Source organism: Pantherophis guttatus, chromosome 2, assembly GCF_059756535.1.
Source record: "Pantherophis guttatus breed Tessera chromosome 2, ASM5975653v1, whole genome shotgun sequence".
NCBI lineage: Eukaryota > Metazoa > Chordata > Lepidosauria > Squamata > Colubridae > Pantherophis > Pantherophis guttatus.
In genome coordinates, this window is record NC_142064.1 from 252675454 (window position 1) to 252692050 (window position 16597).

At 43.6% G+C, this 16597-nt stretch overlaps 1 protein-coding gene across 1 annotated transcript; it reads left to right on the forward strand.

Annotated features, from left to right (window-relative positions):
• Positions 1–1105: 1105 nt before the first annotated feature.
• RPP21 (ribonuclease P subunit p21) lies at positions 1106–15630 on the forward strand. Its single transcript, XM_087883868.1, has 7 exons — positions 1106–1240; positions 1417–1492; positions 4724–4772; positions 6964–7064; positions 8594–8676; positions 11007–11153; positions 14411–15630. Exons 3-7 carry the CDS (start codon positions 4725–4727, stop codon positions 14554–14556), a joined length of 525 nt encoding a protein of 174 aa, XP_087739994.1. The 5' UTR covers positions 1106–1240; positions 1417–1492; position 4724; the 3' UTR covers positions 14557–15630.
• The last annotated feature ends 967 nt before the right edge of the window (positions 15631–16597 follow it).

The following is a 16597-nucleotide window of genomic DNA, read 5'->3' on the forward strand; positions in this document are numbered from 1 at the left end:
AATATGCCTTCAGCACAGAACTGTAGGCTTACTGGTGAGAGAAACTGGTACCTGATAAATGTAACTTTGGCATGTGTACAGGCAAGATATACTCAGTTGGATCTCCTTTTATGATATTAATGTTTAGCATCAGCCAGGTCAATGGCAGGTACATTGATTTTTATAAACTTTTTACATAAGCAATCGTGTGTTTAGGTTTGGGACTTTTGGGATGACCATGACCTGGATGACTGAGAATCTCTACAGACTTTCAGCTATACAACTTGGGAAGAGCACCCCTTGAATGGTGAGGGAGTAGGAATGGATTTCCAGAGGGGAAAAAATTGCAAATTACAGGAACCATTTGCACTACTCGGGTGACCCTGAGGACACAGATAAACCTCCAAGTGCTTCAATGACCCTCTAAAAGGATGCAAATGACCAGTTGTCTGCAAGGGATATAAATCCCACTCCTCACCATCCAGTCAGAGCCAAAGAAGCTTCTTGGACGAGAAGTGAAATGTCTTCATAAGAAAAAAAACAAGAAAGTCCAGCTGTCTCCTGAAAAAGCACCTTTGGGACAACCATGACCTGGATGACAGAATCTCTACGGATCATTAATCACTGTCCAATGATCTGTTCTGCTATCCTCACCACTCTCTGCCATCGCCTTCCTCTCCGAAGCAGTAACTCTTCCAAACCAGACAGGACAAACTAGTCCTGAAACCTTGCTTAAGAAATCTGGAGGAACTTCTCCCGATTGTCACCAGGCGTCAACACTGACTCGAAGGCACCCTCGCACGAAACAGAAAGATCCGTGGGGTTTTGTGTTTTGTTTTGTTTTGTTTTGTTTTGTTTTGTTTTGTTTTGTTTTGTTTTGTTTTGTTTTGTTTTGTTTTGTTTTGTTTTGTTTTGTTTTTTAATCGATTCCCTTTCTGGCTTTTGCGTTAAGTTAGCAGAACACGTTTTTCCCACTAGACAAAAACTACGGGCATGCGCAACTGCGCAGGTACCTAAAGCCTTTTCTTGTTTCGAACCCTCCCTGTTGTAGTTCAATTCAATGGAATGAAAAAAGGCACTACATTTCCCAGAAGCCTTTGTGCCACGGAACCGGGGAAAAAAATGCACTGGGGTAGCTTCGTTTTGCTAAAGAACGACGGACTCGGAGAGGCTCTTTGCGCGGAATTAGGAAGCCGGTTTTAATGGTCCTTTAATCAGTTGGACCAATGCAATCACAGCGCTTGAGCTTCAGCCGAGAAGGGTAAAGACGGATGTGGGTCATCAAAGGCTAAGCCCAAAAAGGAATATTAATAATAGCCTGTCTGCTTTCTTTATATATTTTATGGAGTACGCAGGAATGCAGAAGTTTCCTTATTAGGGTTTTGCTTGGTTTTGTTTCTGTAACTAATCAGGCTCCTTCCTCTTTGCACGGTCAAGAGTTCATCCTCTGCCTACTGAAAGAGTGCACTTGAGCAAGAAAAAGAAGAAGAAAGCTAGTCTCCAGATCGCACAGGTGAGTGAATGGAAATGGATTGGTCCGAATTCGTAGCCTTTTGCTACCCATGAAATTGCACGTTACCTATAGGGCTATGGAGAAAACTGGCATTGGGATGGATGCAAATATTGATAAGAAGGGTCAAAACAGTATTATGAAAAAAGTCTATAGGTGAGAAGACAGGCCAACATGTTCTTGCACATCTAAGATCCCTTTAGGAGAACCGAGTTGCATTGTAGCAACATCTCTATTTTATTATCATTTTTTATCCTGCCACATCCCTCCAAAATTGATGAAATTAATGGGTTGTAACAATTCATTGGGGGAGGGGAATGTAGCATCCTTTAATTTTGCTATTCCAAATCTAAGGAAGTGGGGAAGTGAGAGAAACAATGCGATGTGATGTTTCGCATGCTGGCTGGGGCAATTGTGAGAGTTGAAATCCGCACATCTTAAAGTTGCTGAGGTTGGATGTCACTCATGTTTCTGACATGTATAACATTGCTGGAGGTGTTGCACTTCTTAGAAATATGTTTCAAAGTGCAGTTTGAATTGCTGGTGCTACCTTTAAAGCTCTACATCAGGGGTCCCCAGCCCCCGGGCCATGACCTGGTACCAGGTTAGGTACCAACCCTATTGGGAACTAGGCCACGCAAATGGCTGGCAAGCAGACGAAGCTACATTTGCACAAATGGAGCTTTGTGCACAAGCATGCCACTTGCACAGAACCATCTCCTTTCCCCCCACCCCCCCCCCGTTCTGCCCCAGCTACAGACCCCAAAGAACGCAGCACACACAAAGTCTGTACAAACCTTAGTTTACTAAATTAAATCAGCCTTTTTTCAAATAAAGGCTGTTAATTAACTTTCTTAACAGCTTACAAGAATCCAAAGAATAAATAATCGTAATCTTACTATGGTTGGCAGAAAGCCCAGAAGCAATTTGCAGAGAACTAAGATCAGGACACGAAGGAGAGTGAACGAAGTTGTTCCCTGCAAATTGCCTCAGTCGTTGTCCTTCCTTAAATAGGCTAAGGAAGTGGCCAATTAGCCCCAAGCCTTACTCTCGAGGAGACCTCCTCCTGAGGAACCACTCAGCTCTGCGTGCCCGTGCATCGAGAAGAGGCTCCTCCTCTTCTTCCTCTTCACTTATGGGAGCTTCTGGAGGTTCCGAAGGCTCTGGCTGAATCCCCGCCTCTGGCACCACATCTTCTCCAGCCTCCTCATTGTCTGACTTGAGTGCCAGCTGCACAGGCTGCTGGCGCAGCACCACACCAGCCTCCTCATCAGCTACTGGCTGCACAGGCCGCTGACAGGCCACAACACACACACACACACACACACACACCCGCTGCTGCCACCACTACCACCAGTGCATAGAGCTGGGAAGGTTAGGGATCACTGCCCTACTTGGTATCAAAAAGACTTAAGATCTTTCTAAACAGATCTATCAATCAATCATAGAATCATAGGGCTGGAAGGGACTTTGGAGGTCTAGTCCAACTTTCTGCCTCCAATTTAATTTAATTTAATTTATCGTATTTCTATGCCGCCCAACTCCCAAGGGACTGCAAGGCAGAAGTCCTTATTCCATCCTGGACAAATGGTGATCCAATCTTTTCTTGAGAACCTCTAACAATGGAGCACCCACAACTCCAGGAGGCAAGCTATGCCACTAACTAATTATTCTCACGGTCGGGAAATTTCTCCTTAGTTCCAAGTTGGATCTCTCTCTGACGAGCTTCCACCCATTGCTTCTTGTCCTGTTCTCGGATGCTTTGGAGAATAAATCCACCCCAGGGGTGATATCCAGCAGGTTTTGACAGGTTCTGGAGAACCGGTAGCGGAAATTTTGAGTAGTTTGGAAAATGCCACTTCTGGCTGGCCCCAGAGTAGGAAGGGAATGGGGATTTTGCAATATCCTTCCCCTGGAGTGGGGTGGCATTGGAGATTTTGCAGTATCCTTCCCCTGTCACGCCCACCAAGCCACGCCCACCAAGCCACACCCACAGAAATGGTAGTTAAAAAATTTGGATTTCATCACTGATCTACCCCCTCTTCCCTGTGAACCATGCTTCAAGTATTGAAAGACAGCTATCATATTACCCTAAGCCTTCTTTTCGTTAAGCTAAACATACCTAGTTCCTTAGGTGTGCATCATACGATTTAGTCTCCATTGTCATCTTTGCTGCTCTTCTCTGCGCTCTTTCTAGGGCCTTAGCATCTTTTTTGTATTGTGATGACCAGAATTGGATGCAATGTGGCCACATTAGTGCAGAATAGAGTGGTAGTATCACTCTTGATGTTATCTTGATGTTATCCCTCTTTTGATGCAGCCTAAGATTGCATTGGCTCTTTTGGCAGCTGCAGGACACTAGTGGCTCATATTTTAGTGATGGTCCACCAGGACAGCTAAATCCTTTTCACAGGCACTATTGTTGAGCCATGCACTGCCTATTCTATTCCTGTGCATTTGGTTTTTCCTGCCTAAGTGCAGGACCTTCTTTTTCTCACCACTGAACTGCATCTTGTTGGATAGGGTCCAATACTGAAGTCTGGCAAGATCCTTCTGAATTTTGAATGTATCTTCCAGAGCGTTAGCAATTCCTTCCAGCTTTGTGTCATCTGCAAACCTGATGAGCTCCTCTTCTATCCTGTCATCTAGATTTTTTATGAAAATGTTGAAGAGTACCGGATGTCTCTGTCTGTCTCTCTCTCTCTCTCTCTCTCTCTCTCTCCTCCCTCCCTCCCTCCCTCTCTCTCTCTCTCTCTCTCTCGCTCCCCTCCTAAAGAAGAGTTTGAGACTGACCCCTTCTCTCATGGAAACTAGTAAAATTTGGACTTATCTCGAAGGACTTTGGGATCAATGACACCAAAATGAATTTATAATACTGTAATGTATGCTATTAATATAATTTTGTATTTGTTACTATTGCCTTATTTTTATTATATTCTGTAATTGCATTGAATCTGTAAAGGATTCCAGATAGCCACATGGTAGCATATAGAAAGCTTTGAAATGTTTGACACTTGGAATCCTTTGACCACTTAATGGTTATCTAAAGTTTTACTCAATCAAAAAGATCAGGGCCTCTGATATTATGATATCCCTCAAACTCTAAGAATCCAATCCATACAAGCAAAACTTTTTTAAAAAAATACTGTTGTTCATAGCCCTTTTTTGCATGCTGTCAATTGTTTTGTCACTTAAATAATTTAAGATATCTTTATCACTTCATTGTTTTACCAGGATGATAAAGGACAAAGAAGCCTTTCAGAGACTGAATTTCCTCTATCAGGTGAGAAAAATTTCCCGGCATAGGAATTAATTTCACTAGGCTGTTTAAAATGGGGGTTGTAATGGGAAGTGACCCTTATCTATGCCTCAGTTTCCAGTTTGCTCACAAATGCATGTGAAATTCATGTTTTTCTCTTGGGTACAGTCAGAAAGACAAGTCCTTTAAAAGCAATGTAGAGACAGCATGCACAACATGGTTTCTGGAATTTTTTCCAACCCCTTTCCCAATAGCTCCTATATAGAAGGCATCTATTTTTTTTTTCCCTGTATTGCTCATGTATGTGTGCATGTCCATGTTCCTACTCGTGGAATGTGGTACATCTACATGTGTTTGTATGTGTGCATATTCTCCCTAGAGTTAAATCAGGGCAGGTACCTATGTAACTAAATGTGCATTGGTTGCTTGAGTTCTCTGTATGTTCCTGCTGAATGCTATATATGTGAACTAGGAAGCACAGTGGGCTGCATATATATCCGGCTTGATCACATGACCAAGAGGGAGGAGGGGTTAAGAATGGAGCAGTTGGCAGAATTCTGTAGGATTGAAGTGGATTGTATTTTTTTCTTCTGGATTCTTCACAATCCTAAATTTATTTTTCAACTTGTCCCTTCTCCCATCCCACGACAAATTTGATCCTGTTTTCACATAATGATCCTTGAAGATGTGTGGACTTCCAACTCCCAGAATTTTCCAGCCAATAAACCAGGGCATTCTTGTAAGATCCAGATAGCCCTATAAGCAATCAAGAGCCTTGGTAGTACAGTGGTCTAAGGCACCCTGTTATTAAGCTGGTTATTAAGACCAGCTGCCTGCAATTACTGCAGGTTCGATCTCGCCAAGGCTCAAGGTTGACTCAGCCTTCCATCCTTTCTAAGGTAGGTAAATTGAGGACCCAGTTGTGGGGGCAATAAGCTGACTTTGTATAAATATACAAAAGGATGAAGGCTATTGCTTAGCGCATTGTAAGCCGCCCTGAGTCTCCGGAGAAGGGCGGCATATAAATCAAATTAAAAAAAAAAATCACCAAAAGGATGTACCTCATCCTGACTTGCTTTGGAAAGCAATCAACTAGGGGGCTCATTTGATTTTCAAGGAAGATTGCCCACAATACAAAAGTCATAATGGGGAAATAATGAATGTCATCCTTCCCAAAGTGGGAATCACCAAGGATGAGCCTCATGCCCAAGTAGTGAAAATCAGTGAAGACTTTCTCACAAAGACAGAGTCTTTCAGGATCTGGCCAATCAATGTCTTGTAGTAAAATAAGATACCTCCTTTAGTGGTCACATTATGCTACTAGAGGTCTGACATCTGACCCAAGAAAATTAAAGTAGCTTTTAAGACGAGCTTTTAGCACTCGTCACCTCTCGTCTGTACCGCGCTCTACATGGGGCTCCCCTTGGGGTACACCCGGAGGCTCCAACTGGTGCAGAATGCGGCCGCGCGGGGGATTATGGGAGCGACGGGGCGCTCCCATGTGACTCCTCTCCTGCGTGAGCTGCATTGGCTTCCGGTGGACTTCCGGGTGCACTTCAAGGTGTTGGTGATCACTTTTAAAGCGCTCCATGGCTTAGGGCCAGGGTACTTACGGGACCGCCTTCTGCCACCAATAGCCTCCCACCGGCCAGTTCGCTCCCACAGAGAGGGCCTCCTCAGGGTGCCGTCGGCTAGACAATGCCGGCTGGCGACCCCCAGGAGGAGAGCCTTCTCTGTGGTGGCACCTACCCTTTGGAACAATCTACCCCCAGAGATACGAGTGATCTCCGACCTCCGGACTTTTCGTCGGGCCCTAAAAACTCATCTCTTTCAGTTAGCCTGTCTCTCTTGATTTTATGATTTTATGGTTGGTTTTAAATTTTGATATGGATTTTAAATTGATAAATTTTAAACTATGGGCCAAATTTAATTATTTTAAATCTATTTTTAATCGTACTTTATGTATAAATGCTTTTATTTTGGCTGTTCACCGCCCTGAGTCCGAAAGGAGAGGGGCGGTATAGAAGTTCGAATAATAAATAAATAAATAAATAAGATGCGCTAAGATTCTTTACATGTTTTACAACCAAGGCCTTAATAGGATCAGGATGATTCTCCACAAGATCCCTTTGCTATGAGGCAACTGGACTGTGTAGGATGCTTTTAGCCTGGATATCTCTGGGAGGCGATAAGAACATTTCTCTTTCTTACACAGGCAGCGCATTGTGTGCTCGCCCAAAACCCAAATAACCAAGAGTTGGCTCGTTTCTATTGTCACACTCAAAACAACATCAGCCGGCGGCTCGTCTTGAGACAGTGAGTAGCCATCATTTGTGGGAGACGATTATAAGCAGGGTATAAATTCAAGGATAAAATACTGTTTCCAGTCCAGTAATAAGTGGAACATTTTCTATTCCCATTTTTGAACCTATTTTCTCCCTGTTGCCCATTTTTTTCCCCTTAAAAATCTACTTGTAATCTGACATGGATTATTAATGCTTTATTTATTCTCATTTTCTTTATGGGGAACAATTTTGTAATTATTAACAATGCATTCATATTTAGGAGTGAGACTGGAGTTGGTGAGACTTCAATAAATAGATCTAAGGTTTGTCTGTACTCCATAATTCGCAACCAAAAAAATGCCAGTTTTACTACTATCATACAGATAAATTCATGGCTGCCTTGAGATTTCAATCAACTTTTGGCACATGATACAGTTTTTGCTCTTAATTGCTCCAATATAGAAATCACATTGCTTTAGCCCTTTCTCACAACTCCTCTTCTTTTACTGTTTTCTAAATTTGGCATTATGGATCAAAACTGATATTGATGATATTGAGCTTGGTCAGGGGTCAGCAACCTTAAACACTCAAAGAGCCACAAAGGTCCTAACCAGAAGCCCCCCATTCAATTCTAGAGTCAACTGGAAATCCGGTTCCCCCACCATAGAGTCTCCTCCTAGCGCGGCATCCTTTTTCCTCTGCCGACTGGAAGTCTGGTTCCCCCACCACCATAGAGTCTCCTCCTAGCATGGCAAGCTTTTTCCTATGCTGACCGGAAGTCTGGTCTCGTCCCCCCACCATAGAGTCTCCTCCTAGGGTGGCATCCTTTTACCTCTATCTGTCCTAACCGAAAGCCCTATCAATTGTGAAGCTGACTGGTGACAAGGAGCTGCAGCAGAAGGATGAAAGAGCCACATGCGGCTCCAGAGCCACGGGTTGCTGACCCCTGAGCTTGGTATTTCCTAACCTGGCAACTTTAGGGTGTTTGGACTCCAACTTCCAGAGTTCCCTAGCCTGCAAGAGGAACTGAACTCCATACCTCTTAAAATTGATGAGGTTGGCAAACAATGGTTTAGAAGAGCTGGGTGGTTTTTGGTTGATATCTCACTTTGGCCACAAACTCAGCGATTCTGTTGATACCTCTCATTATAGCACAACTTTGCTAACCCAAATGTTACATTTGGCTAGGTTCATGTATTGCAGTGAGCCACAAGGAAACTCACATATCCCATTAAGGCAAAGACTAGATTCTTCCCTAACCAAAACCACATTATAGCTTAGTTTGATACGAACACCCTGTCATCGTGTGGCTGGCTATAAATAGTATAAGTCAGGGGTCTCCAACCTTGGCAACTTTATGACTTGTGGACTTCAACTCCCAGAATTCCTCAGCCAGCTAAGCTTGTGGACTTCAGCAAAGCTGGCTGAGGAATTCTGGGAGTTGAAGTCCACAAGTCTTAAAGTTGCCAAGGCTGGAGACCCCTGGCATAGATAGCCTTCAAGTGAACAAGGGTAATTGGAAGTGCTACAAATTAATTGATTACCTGATTTTGTGTGCAGGGACCCTTCCGTGAAAAGGACCATCTGCAAATCCTGCTTCTCTCTTCTCATTCCTGGAGTCAGCTCAACTGTTCGCCAAAGAAGTCAGTATTACATTATTTTCCTCCACTTTTGCAGCGTTGCCAGGACGCTCCTTGGTGTTATTCTTGCTCTAAGAACAGAGGTCTTCAAACTTGGCAGCTTTAAGACTTGTGGACTTCAACTCCCAGAATTCTCCAGCCAGCATAGCTGGGAGTTGAAGTCCACAAGTCTTAAAGCTGCCAAGTTTGAAGACCTCTGCTCTAGAATCTGATATGGTTAACGCTCCTCTCCGTTGGGGTAAATGGATACTAGGGTTGAGGTGGAGAAGAGGGACTCTGGGGGTGTGGGGAGAGGGTAGTGGGAGGAATGACCTGCATTTCCCAGTTTGATTTCTCTCTTTTCACCCAGTAACCACAAAGCCACGTCTTCTCCTGTGGCCTCACATTTCAACGCAGCAGCATTATAATGCTGAAAAAGATGGTGGCTGGAAAACCTTCCCATTTTTGCATGTCTTCAAAGCCATTTTTATTTTTATTTCCTTAGCTTTTCTCATTTTTACCACCCATACTTCATACCTGCAGTAAATCGTTCACATTCTGTTTCTAAGCCACAAAAGGCGTGTCCAACCTTTTGGCTTGTCTGAGCCTCATTGAGGGATGAGGGATTGTCTTGGGCTGCATATAAATTATATAATATGCTTAATGTATATAAATTACATATAATGTTAAAAGTTTACGATCTTATGGGGGTCACTGTATTAGCTACCCACGGCCACATGGGGCGCATAGGCTGCGGATTGTACGTACCTGTTCTAACACATACTATACGGTCTTTTTGATTTAGAATCCATGAAACGAAGTTGCCAAGAAAAGTTAGGGAGCTTTGCTAGTGATTTGGTTTTAGGTAGTTACCTAGTTACAGATAGTAACCTTGACTTACGACTACAATTGAGCCCAAAATTTCTGTTGCTAAGAAAGGCAATTGTGAGTTTTGCTCCATTTTACGATCTTTCTTCACACAGCTGTTAAGTGAATTACTGCAGTTGTTACTTAACACGATTGTTAAGTGAATTTGGCTCCCCCCTTGACTTTGCTTGTCAAAAGTTGGCACAAGGTGATCACATAACCCTGGGACCATTGTCAAAAATACACGCCAGTTGCCAAATATCTGAATTTTGATCATGTGACCATGGGGGTCACTGCAATGATTATAAGTATGAAAAAACAGTTCTCTTTTTTCAGTGCCTTTGTAACTTTGAACAGTCACTAAACAAATGGTTGTAAGACAAGGACTACCTGTATGTTTGGGGAATAGTGGTAGTCCTCGACTTACTGGTCCAACTGGTCCAGAATGTGGCCATGTGGGTGGTTATGGGCGCAACTCGTTGTGCCCACGTGACACCCCTCCTGCGCGAGCTGCACTGGCTTCCAGTGGTCTTCTGGGTGCGATTCAAGGTGCTGGTTACCACCTTTAAAGCGCTCCATGGCATAGGACCCGGGTACCTTCGAGACCGATTTTTGCCACCAATAGCCTTCCACCGGCCAGTTCGCTCCCACAGAGAGGGTCTCCTCAGGGTGCCATCGGCCAAGTTACATTGGCTGGCGACACCCAGGGGGAGGGCCTTCTCTGTGGGAGCCCCTGCCCTGTGGAATTAACTGCCCCCGGAAATGCGTAAGATCTCCGACCTCCATGTATTTCGCTGTGCCCTCAAGACCCTGCTGTTCCGCCAGGTCGGGCTATCAATGTAATGATTTTAAATTTTGGGGGTTTTAAATTTGAGCTGAAACTATTTAAAATTTTAATTATTTTTAATTGATGTTTGTCTTTGTGCTTTTAATAGGCTGTACAGAGCCCTGAGTCCTCCGGGAGAAGGGCGGTATAGAAATAAAATTATTATTATTATTATTATTATTATTATTATTATTATTATTATTATTATTATTATTACTGCAATTGAGTCCAAAATTTATGTTGCTAAGTGAGAAGTTTGTTAAGTGAGTTTTGCCCCATTCTACAACTTTTCTCGCCACATTTGTTAAGTGAATCGCTGCAGTTGTTAAATTAGTAACATGGTCGTTAAGCGAATCTGGCTTCCCAGTTGACTTTGCTTGTCAGAAATTCGCAAAAGGGGATCACGTGACCCCGGGATATTACAACTGTCATAAATGTGAGTCAATGGTCAAGCATCCAAATGTAAATCACGTGACGATGGGGGTGCTGCAACGGTCATAAGTGTGGAAAAACAGTCCTGAGTCACTTTTTTCAGTGCTGTTGTAACTTCAAACGGTCACTAAGTGAATTGTAAGTCAAGGACTACCTCTAGTGGGAAAGGAGGGCAAGTCTTCTGTTCCAGGCTCCTTTAAGTGATTCGTTCTTCCATGTTTCCAACCAGAGCGCCGTCATCAACGTTGGACTGTTGTGCAGTGCCTGAACTGTGGCCTAAGCAAGCGTTTCCTCAGTAACCCTGACTACAAGTTGTGGTCGGAGCAGCCTGAGGCATTGCTGGAGAACCAGACGCCAGCCGGTTCAGGCACCAAAGGTAAACCAATGCTGGGAAGTCTCTGAAAGAGAAGAGCTGCTAGGAATGGAGGAAAATGGTCATCCTTGTTTTGTGCCTGAAGGTCCCTCTTGAGCAGGGGTGTCAAACTCAAGGCCCATGGGCCAGATCTGGCCTGCGGGGTGCTTAAATCTGGCCCACAGGGCCTGCCTGGAAATAGCAAAGGACCAGCCCGCGGTGCCTCTGGCAGCCAAAACGCTGGCAGGGTGTGGTAGGAGGCCATCGAGGCCAAAAATGGGGCGCGAGAGGGCACATGACACCCCCCCCTGGTGCTTCGTTTTGGCCGGCAGGGTGGTGCAGGAAGCGTCTGTCCCATCTCTCTCCACCCCCCAAGGTGGGTTCTACTTATCTTTACTACCAGTTCGCAACGGGATCGTGCACGTGCGTCACTTCGCTTGTGCGTGTGACTTGCTTCTGCGTATGCACAGATTGCTGATGATGACATCCAGGGCAGTGGGCAGGGTCTCCCGCCAGTTTTACTACCGGTTCTTGCGAACCGGTCCGAACCGGGGACAACCCACCACTGCCCCACCCCCACCCCGGATGGCCCATGGAGGACAACTACAATGCTGATCCGGCCCTCGAAAAAATCCAGTTTGACACCCCTGCTTTTGAGCAACCTTAGTTGCCGCAGAGCTAAACCCACCATCTTAGTTGCAATAGCAAGGGTTGTGGTGACCACAAATTTGAGGTAAATTTGACAGAGAGAAGGCTTTTCAAAATTTATCCTATGTTTGGTGGAGCATCAGAATGTTCCTCTCTTTATGTGAAATTTATTTTAGGGCCTATTTATTTTCCTTGTTGATTTTCAGCAACTAGGCCTGGAAGGGGGGAAAAAAATAGTTTGGTATCATGGTTAAGGTACATGAAAGTGGGAAAATGTGATCTCCAGTCTGGCCTTTGGCCCAACGCCAGCAGGGTGTCCTTGGGCCGGTCATTCTCTCAGCCCTTGGAAGAAGAAGAAAACAAGGGGAAACTACTTCTGAAAAACCTTGCCAGGAGAGAACTGCAAGATCTTGTCTGGTCGCAATGAGTCAACAGTGACTCACACAAAAAAGTGTCAAAGGAACTCAGAAAATAAGTTTAGGGAGGACAAGCAGCTTGATCTTAAGGGGCCCTACTGTTGATTAAGATTACACTGTTCTCTGTTGACTGTGTTTACTAACTCTATTGAATTTTATTTCCTGAAGGGCAGAAATGGAGAAAGCGAGCCAGTTTAGTATACAGTACAGGTAGTCCTCGACCTACGACCACAACTGAACCCAAAATTTCTGTTGTTAAGTGAGACATTTGTTAAGTGAGTTTTGTCTCATTTTACGACTTTTCTTGGCTAAGTGCACTTGATAAATTAGTAATCTGGTTGTTAAGTGAATCTGGCTTCCCCATTGACTTTGCTTATCAGAAGGTCTCAAAAGGAGATCACATGACCTCAGGACATTGCAACCATCATAAATATGAACCAGTTGCTACCTATGTGTCCAAATTTTGATCACATGATCAAGGGGATGCTGCAATATTTTCGTAATTATGAAAAACGGTCATAAGTCACATTTTTCAGTGCTGTTGCAATTTTTTTTTGTATAAAAGTTTTTTATTTTAAAACAAACAACAAAAAACAGAACATAAAAACATTCATTATTCTATACAATCATAGACAGTATATCGATCGGTGACATTCTTTTGTGCTCCTCCCCTCTTATAATTATCATTAATATAATTAACAGTGGCTAGAATTCTTTTTGCTAAAAATTGGAAAGGAGAAAAGATACCTATTGATGAAGAAATTATTAACAAAATGAATGTGCTGAAATGAGTAAACTGACCTTTGAAATTAGAGAACAGGAAGATAAACAATATTATTTGATATGGGACTTATTTTATCAATGGACAGACAATAAATCTTGGAGATAACTATGTAATGAATGGAAGTTGATATAAATTAAGTGATATAATTTCTAAAGGAAATGAGCTTGAGACGTCTAGTGATAATTATAACACTGCTGTTGCCATTTTGAATGGTCACTAAATGAACTGTTGTCAGTCAAGGACTACCTGTAAGCCTTAATGGGCCTAGACTAGGAATGGGGGATATCTAGTCCCACTTTAAGCATGGAAACCACCTGGGTGACTTTGGGCCAGACCCTCCTTCCCTCTCTCTCTCTCTCTCTCTCTCTCAGCCCCAGGAAGAAGGAACTTGGCAAAAATGTTGCCAAAAAAAATGGGTGGTTTGAAGGACCATAACAACAATAAAAGCAAGATAGCTGAGATGATTGTGATGATTCATGAATTATGAACATTCATGAGCACTGATATTTGTAAGAGACAGCATTAGAAGATCTTGAAACTGGGTTATAGGAAAATGGCCAAGAGAAGTGATGATGTGATGTTTGAACCTCTAGAGCAGGGGTGGGGAACCATGGCCCTTTTATGACTTGTGGACTTCAACTCCCAGAATTCATAAGCCAGCAAGTCATAAAAGGGTCACGGTTCCCCACCCCTGCTCTAGAGATAGAGACTATTGTCCATGAACTGAAGTGAGATAAATTGGCCTAAACACTCTCTCTCTCTCTCTCTCTCTCTCTCTCTCTCTCTCTCTCTCTCTCTCTCTCTCTCTCCCCCGCTTCTCCCACTCCCTCCCTCCCTCTCTCTCTCTCTCCCTCTCTCTCTCTCTCTCTCTCTCTCTCTCTCCCTCCCTCCCTCCCTCCCTCCCTCCCTCTCTCTCTCTCGTTTGATTTTGAATCCCAAATACTCAGAACAGTGTTAAACGTGTTTGAGTAGCTAAGCAAAGAATAAAATTCTGGGTCGATTAAAATAAAATAGGTGAAGACTGGCCAAAAGGGGTGAAACTAAGGACAAACTGTGGGTGCTTCCAGATGGGAGTGGTTAAGCCACAAAAAAAAAATGAGATGAGGAACCAGAATTCCTATTCCTGCATCAAAGTTGTAATATTTCTAGGCAGCATAAATGGCATTCAGCCATCCTGTATTATCCATAAAGTCCTGTCAAAAGAACATAATTGTGCTGTAAACAAGTCCTAGAATGGATCTAGGGTCTGTGGTTCCTTATTCTAGATTAGCCAGGGAAATGATTTGAGTTGGAACTGGGAGGAAGGAGAGGAATTACAAAAAATAAAGAGAAGGGACAATTTGCATAGAATTGGGGCAAGAGAAGGGCAGGTAACTGTTTAGCAACTGGCATCCACAGACTTGCCTTGAAACCTTCTTATGTCCCATTTTTAGGCCAGACCTCCAATGCAGCACAAGAGTCACACAAGGCCTCCCAAATGGGAAAGGCAACAGTCCCGAGTTCCAGTCCATGCAGCCGCCTTGCCTCTAAGGAAATCACAGCAGGCACCCAATCAGTAGCAGCAAAGAGTGGGAAGTGACATCTGCCTTGGGATTATTCCATTTCCAGGCAGGCAAGTGGCTATAGCCCAGACACGAATCCCTGGCCTTGGATGGAAGAAGCCAGCAAGATGACGTTCAGTACAGAGAAAGTCGAAAAATATACTTTCCAAAAGTTCAAATTGCTACTTGAAGAACTTCAATGAGTTGGTGGTCTTAATTTTAGGATAAAGTTGGCATCTTTGCTAATCTAATCTCTTGGTTGTTTTATGGGTTTTTTTAAAGCTTTAATATGACTGTTTTTAACATGTTAATGGTTTCATATTTTTTGCTGTACAGTGCTGAAGTTGCTTCTGGCAAGATGGGCAGCCATGCATAATTTAATAAAGAAATATACACTGTACAATTAGAGCCAGGGTGTCAAACTCAAGGCCCGGGGGCCAGATCCAGTGAAGGGTTGGCCCGTGGTGCCTCTGACAGCAAAAACAGAGTTCGGAAGGGCCGCATGTGGGTCCTTCCAAGCTCCATTTTCGCTGGCAGAGGGTTGTAGGAAGCCGTCGCAGCTGAAAACTGAGCTCAGGAGCCCATTTTCTCTGGCAGAGCGCTCGGGCCACCACAGGCGATCCCGACATGAGTGATGTCGAGTTGGCCACTTCTCCCCTGGCTATACCCACTCTGGCCCCCCAAGGTCAAACACAACCCTACGCGGCCCTCAATGAAATTTGAGTTTGACACCCCTGAACTAAAGAAACAGAGGAGCAGCCCACCCCATGCTCTAGTCTTGAACATTTCTTCAGTGTAGCTTATTTGTGTTTTATTTATTTATTTGTTAAATGTATTTGCCGCCTATTTCACTATTCTACCATCGCCGTCTAAGAATGTGCCCCCTTTTCCATCTCTGTGACCAGAGGAATGCCTCTTTTCCAATACTGCCAGTCCTAACTTCAGTTTCTGCCACTCTTTAGCTAGGTGCACCTCAGATCTGAAGCACTGCTGGTGTTCCTATCAGAAGAATTTAATGAAAAGGTGACAAAGGAAAGAAAGTTTCAATCTCATTATCACTTTTGTGTACCAGATAAATACTGGAAACTGGAAGTAAATTTGTTTTTAAAACACGTGTACAGTACTTGCATTGTGCTTTCTAACAAGTTGGCTCAATTTATCTTTCCTTTCTGCTTAGGGGAAGTGCTTTAAAAGTGCTTTAAAAGCGTATATACCTTTAAACCAAAGTATGAGACTGTCAGCCCTTCAAGGTCAGGAAAGAACAATTATTGGAATTCTACTTTTGTTGTCAGGTATTTGAATACCTGCCAGTTTCCCGTTGCAGCCACTTCTTCTGCCATACAGAACCAATGTGGGGTTATTCTGAGTTTCTTTTATTTCTCTCCTTTTCCAAGGCTGAGGTGACGCATACTTTTATCTGCTAAAGGTTTTTGTCTGGTATTCCTTTGTCAATGTTATTTCTGCCGTAGAAACGTGGAACAATTTTATTCACTTGAAGTGGATAGATATGGAAGACTTCTTTCTTTGGATACAAAGCCAATAAATGAAATGTGATCGGCCAGGGTGTTGGGAGAAGTCAAGTCTGAATTTTGAAGTTTCTCAACTCCATTTTGGTTCTGTCTTCATTTATAATACAGCACAGCATATAATGTTATTGTATTATATGTACCTCTACAGCCTTCGATGGAAAGTCCTTTTCCTTTTTGGATTTATTTGGCATCGACATGGCCTCAAGTCAGTGGTGAAATCCAAATTTTTTTACTACCGGTTCTGTGGGTGTGGCTTGGTGGGCATAGCAGGGGAAGGTTACTGCAAAATCTCCATTCCCACCTCACTCCAGGGGAAGGATATTGCAAAATCCCCATTCCCACCCCACTCTTGGGCTAGCCAGAGGTGGTATTTGTCAGTTCTACGAACTGCTCAAAATTTCTGCTACCGGTTCTCCAGAACCTTCTGGATTTCACCCTGGGTGGGATTCAAGTAATTTAACAACCAATTCTCTGCCCTAATGATTTCTTCCAATAACCAGTTTGCCAAACTGCTCTGAAAGTTAACAACCGGTTCTCCCAAAGTGGTGCG

Coding starts and splice junctions, on each gene's coding strand:
- RPP21 (XM_087883868.1), top strand. CDS start 4,725: ATGATAAAGGACAAAGAAGCCTTTCAGAGACTGAATTTCCTCTATCAG. Junction 7,065..8,593: donor CGGCGGCTCGTCTTGAGACA/GTGAGTAGCCAT, acceptor TTTTGTGTGCAG/GGACCCTTCCGTGAAAAGGA. Junction 11,154..14,410: donor AGCCGGTTCAGGCACCAAAG/GTAAACCAATGC, acceptor TCCCATTTTTAG/GCCAGACCTCCAATGCAGCA.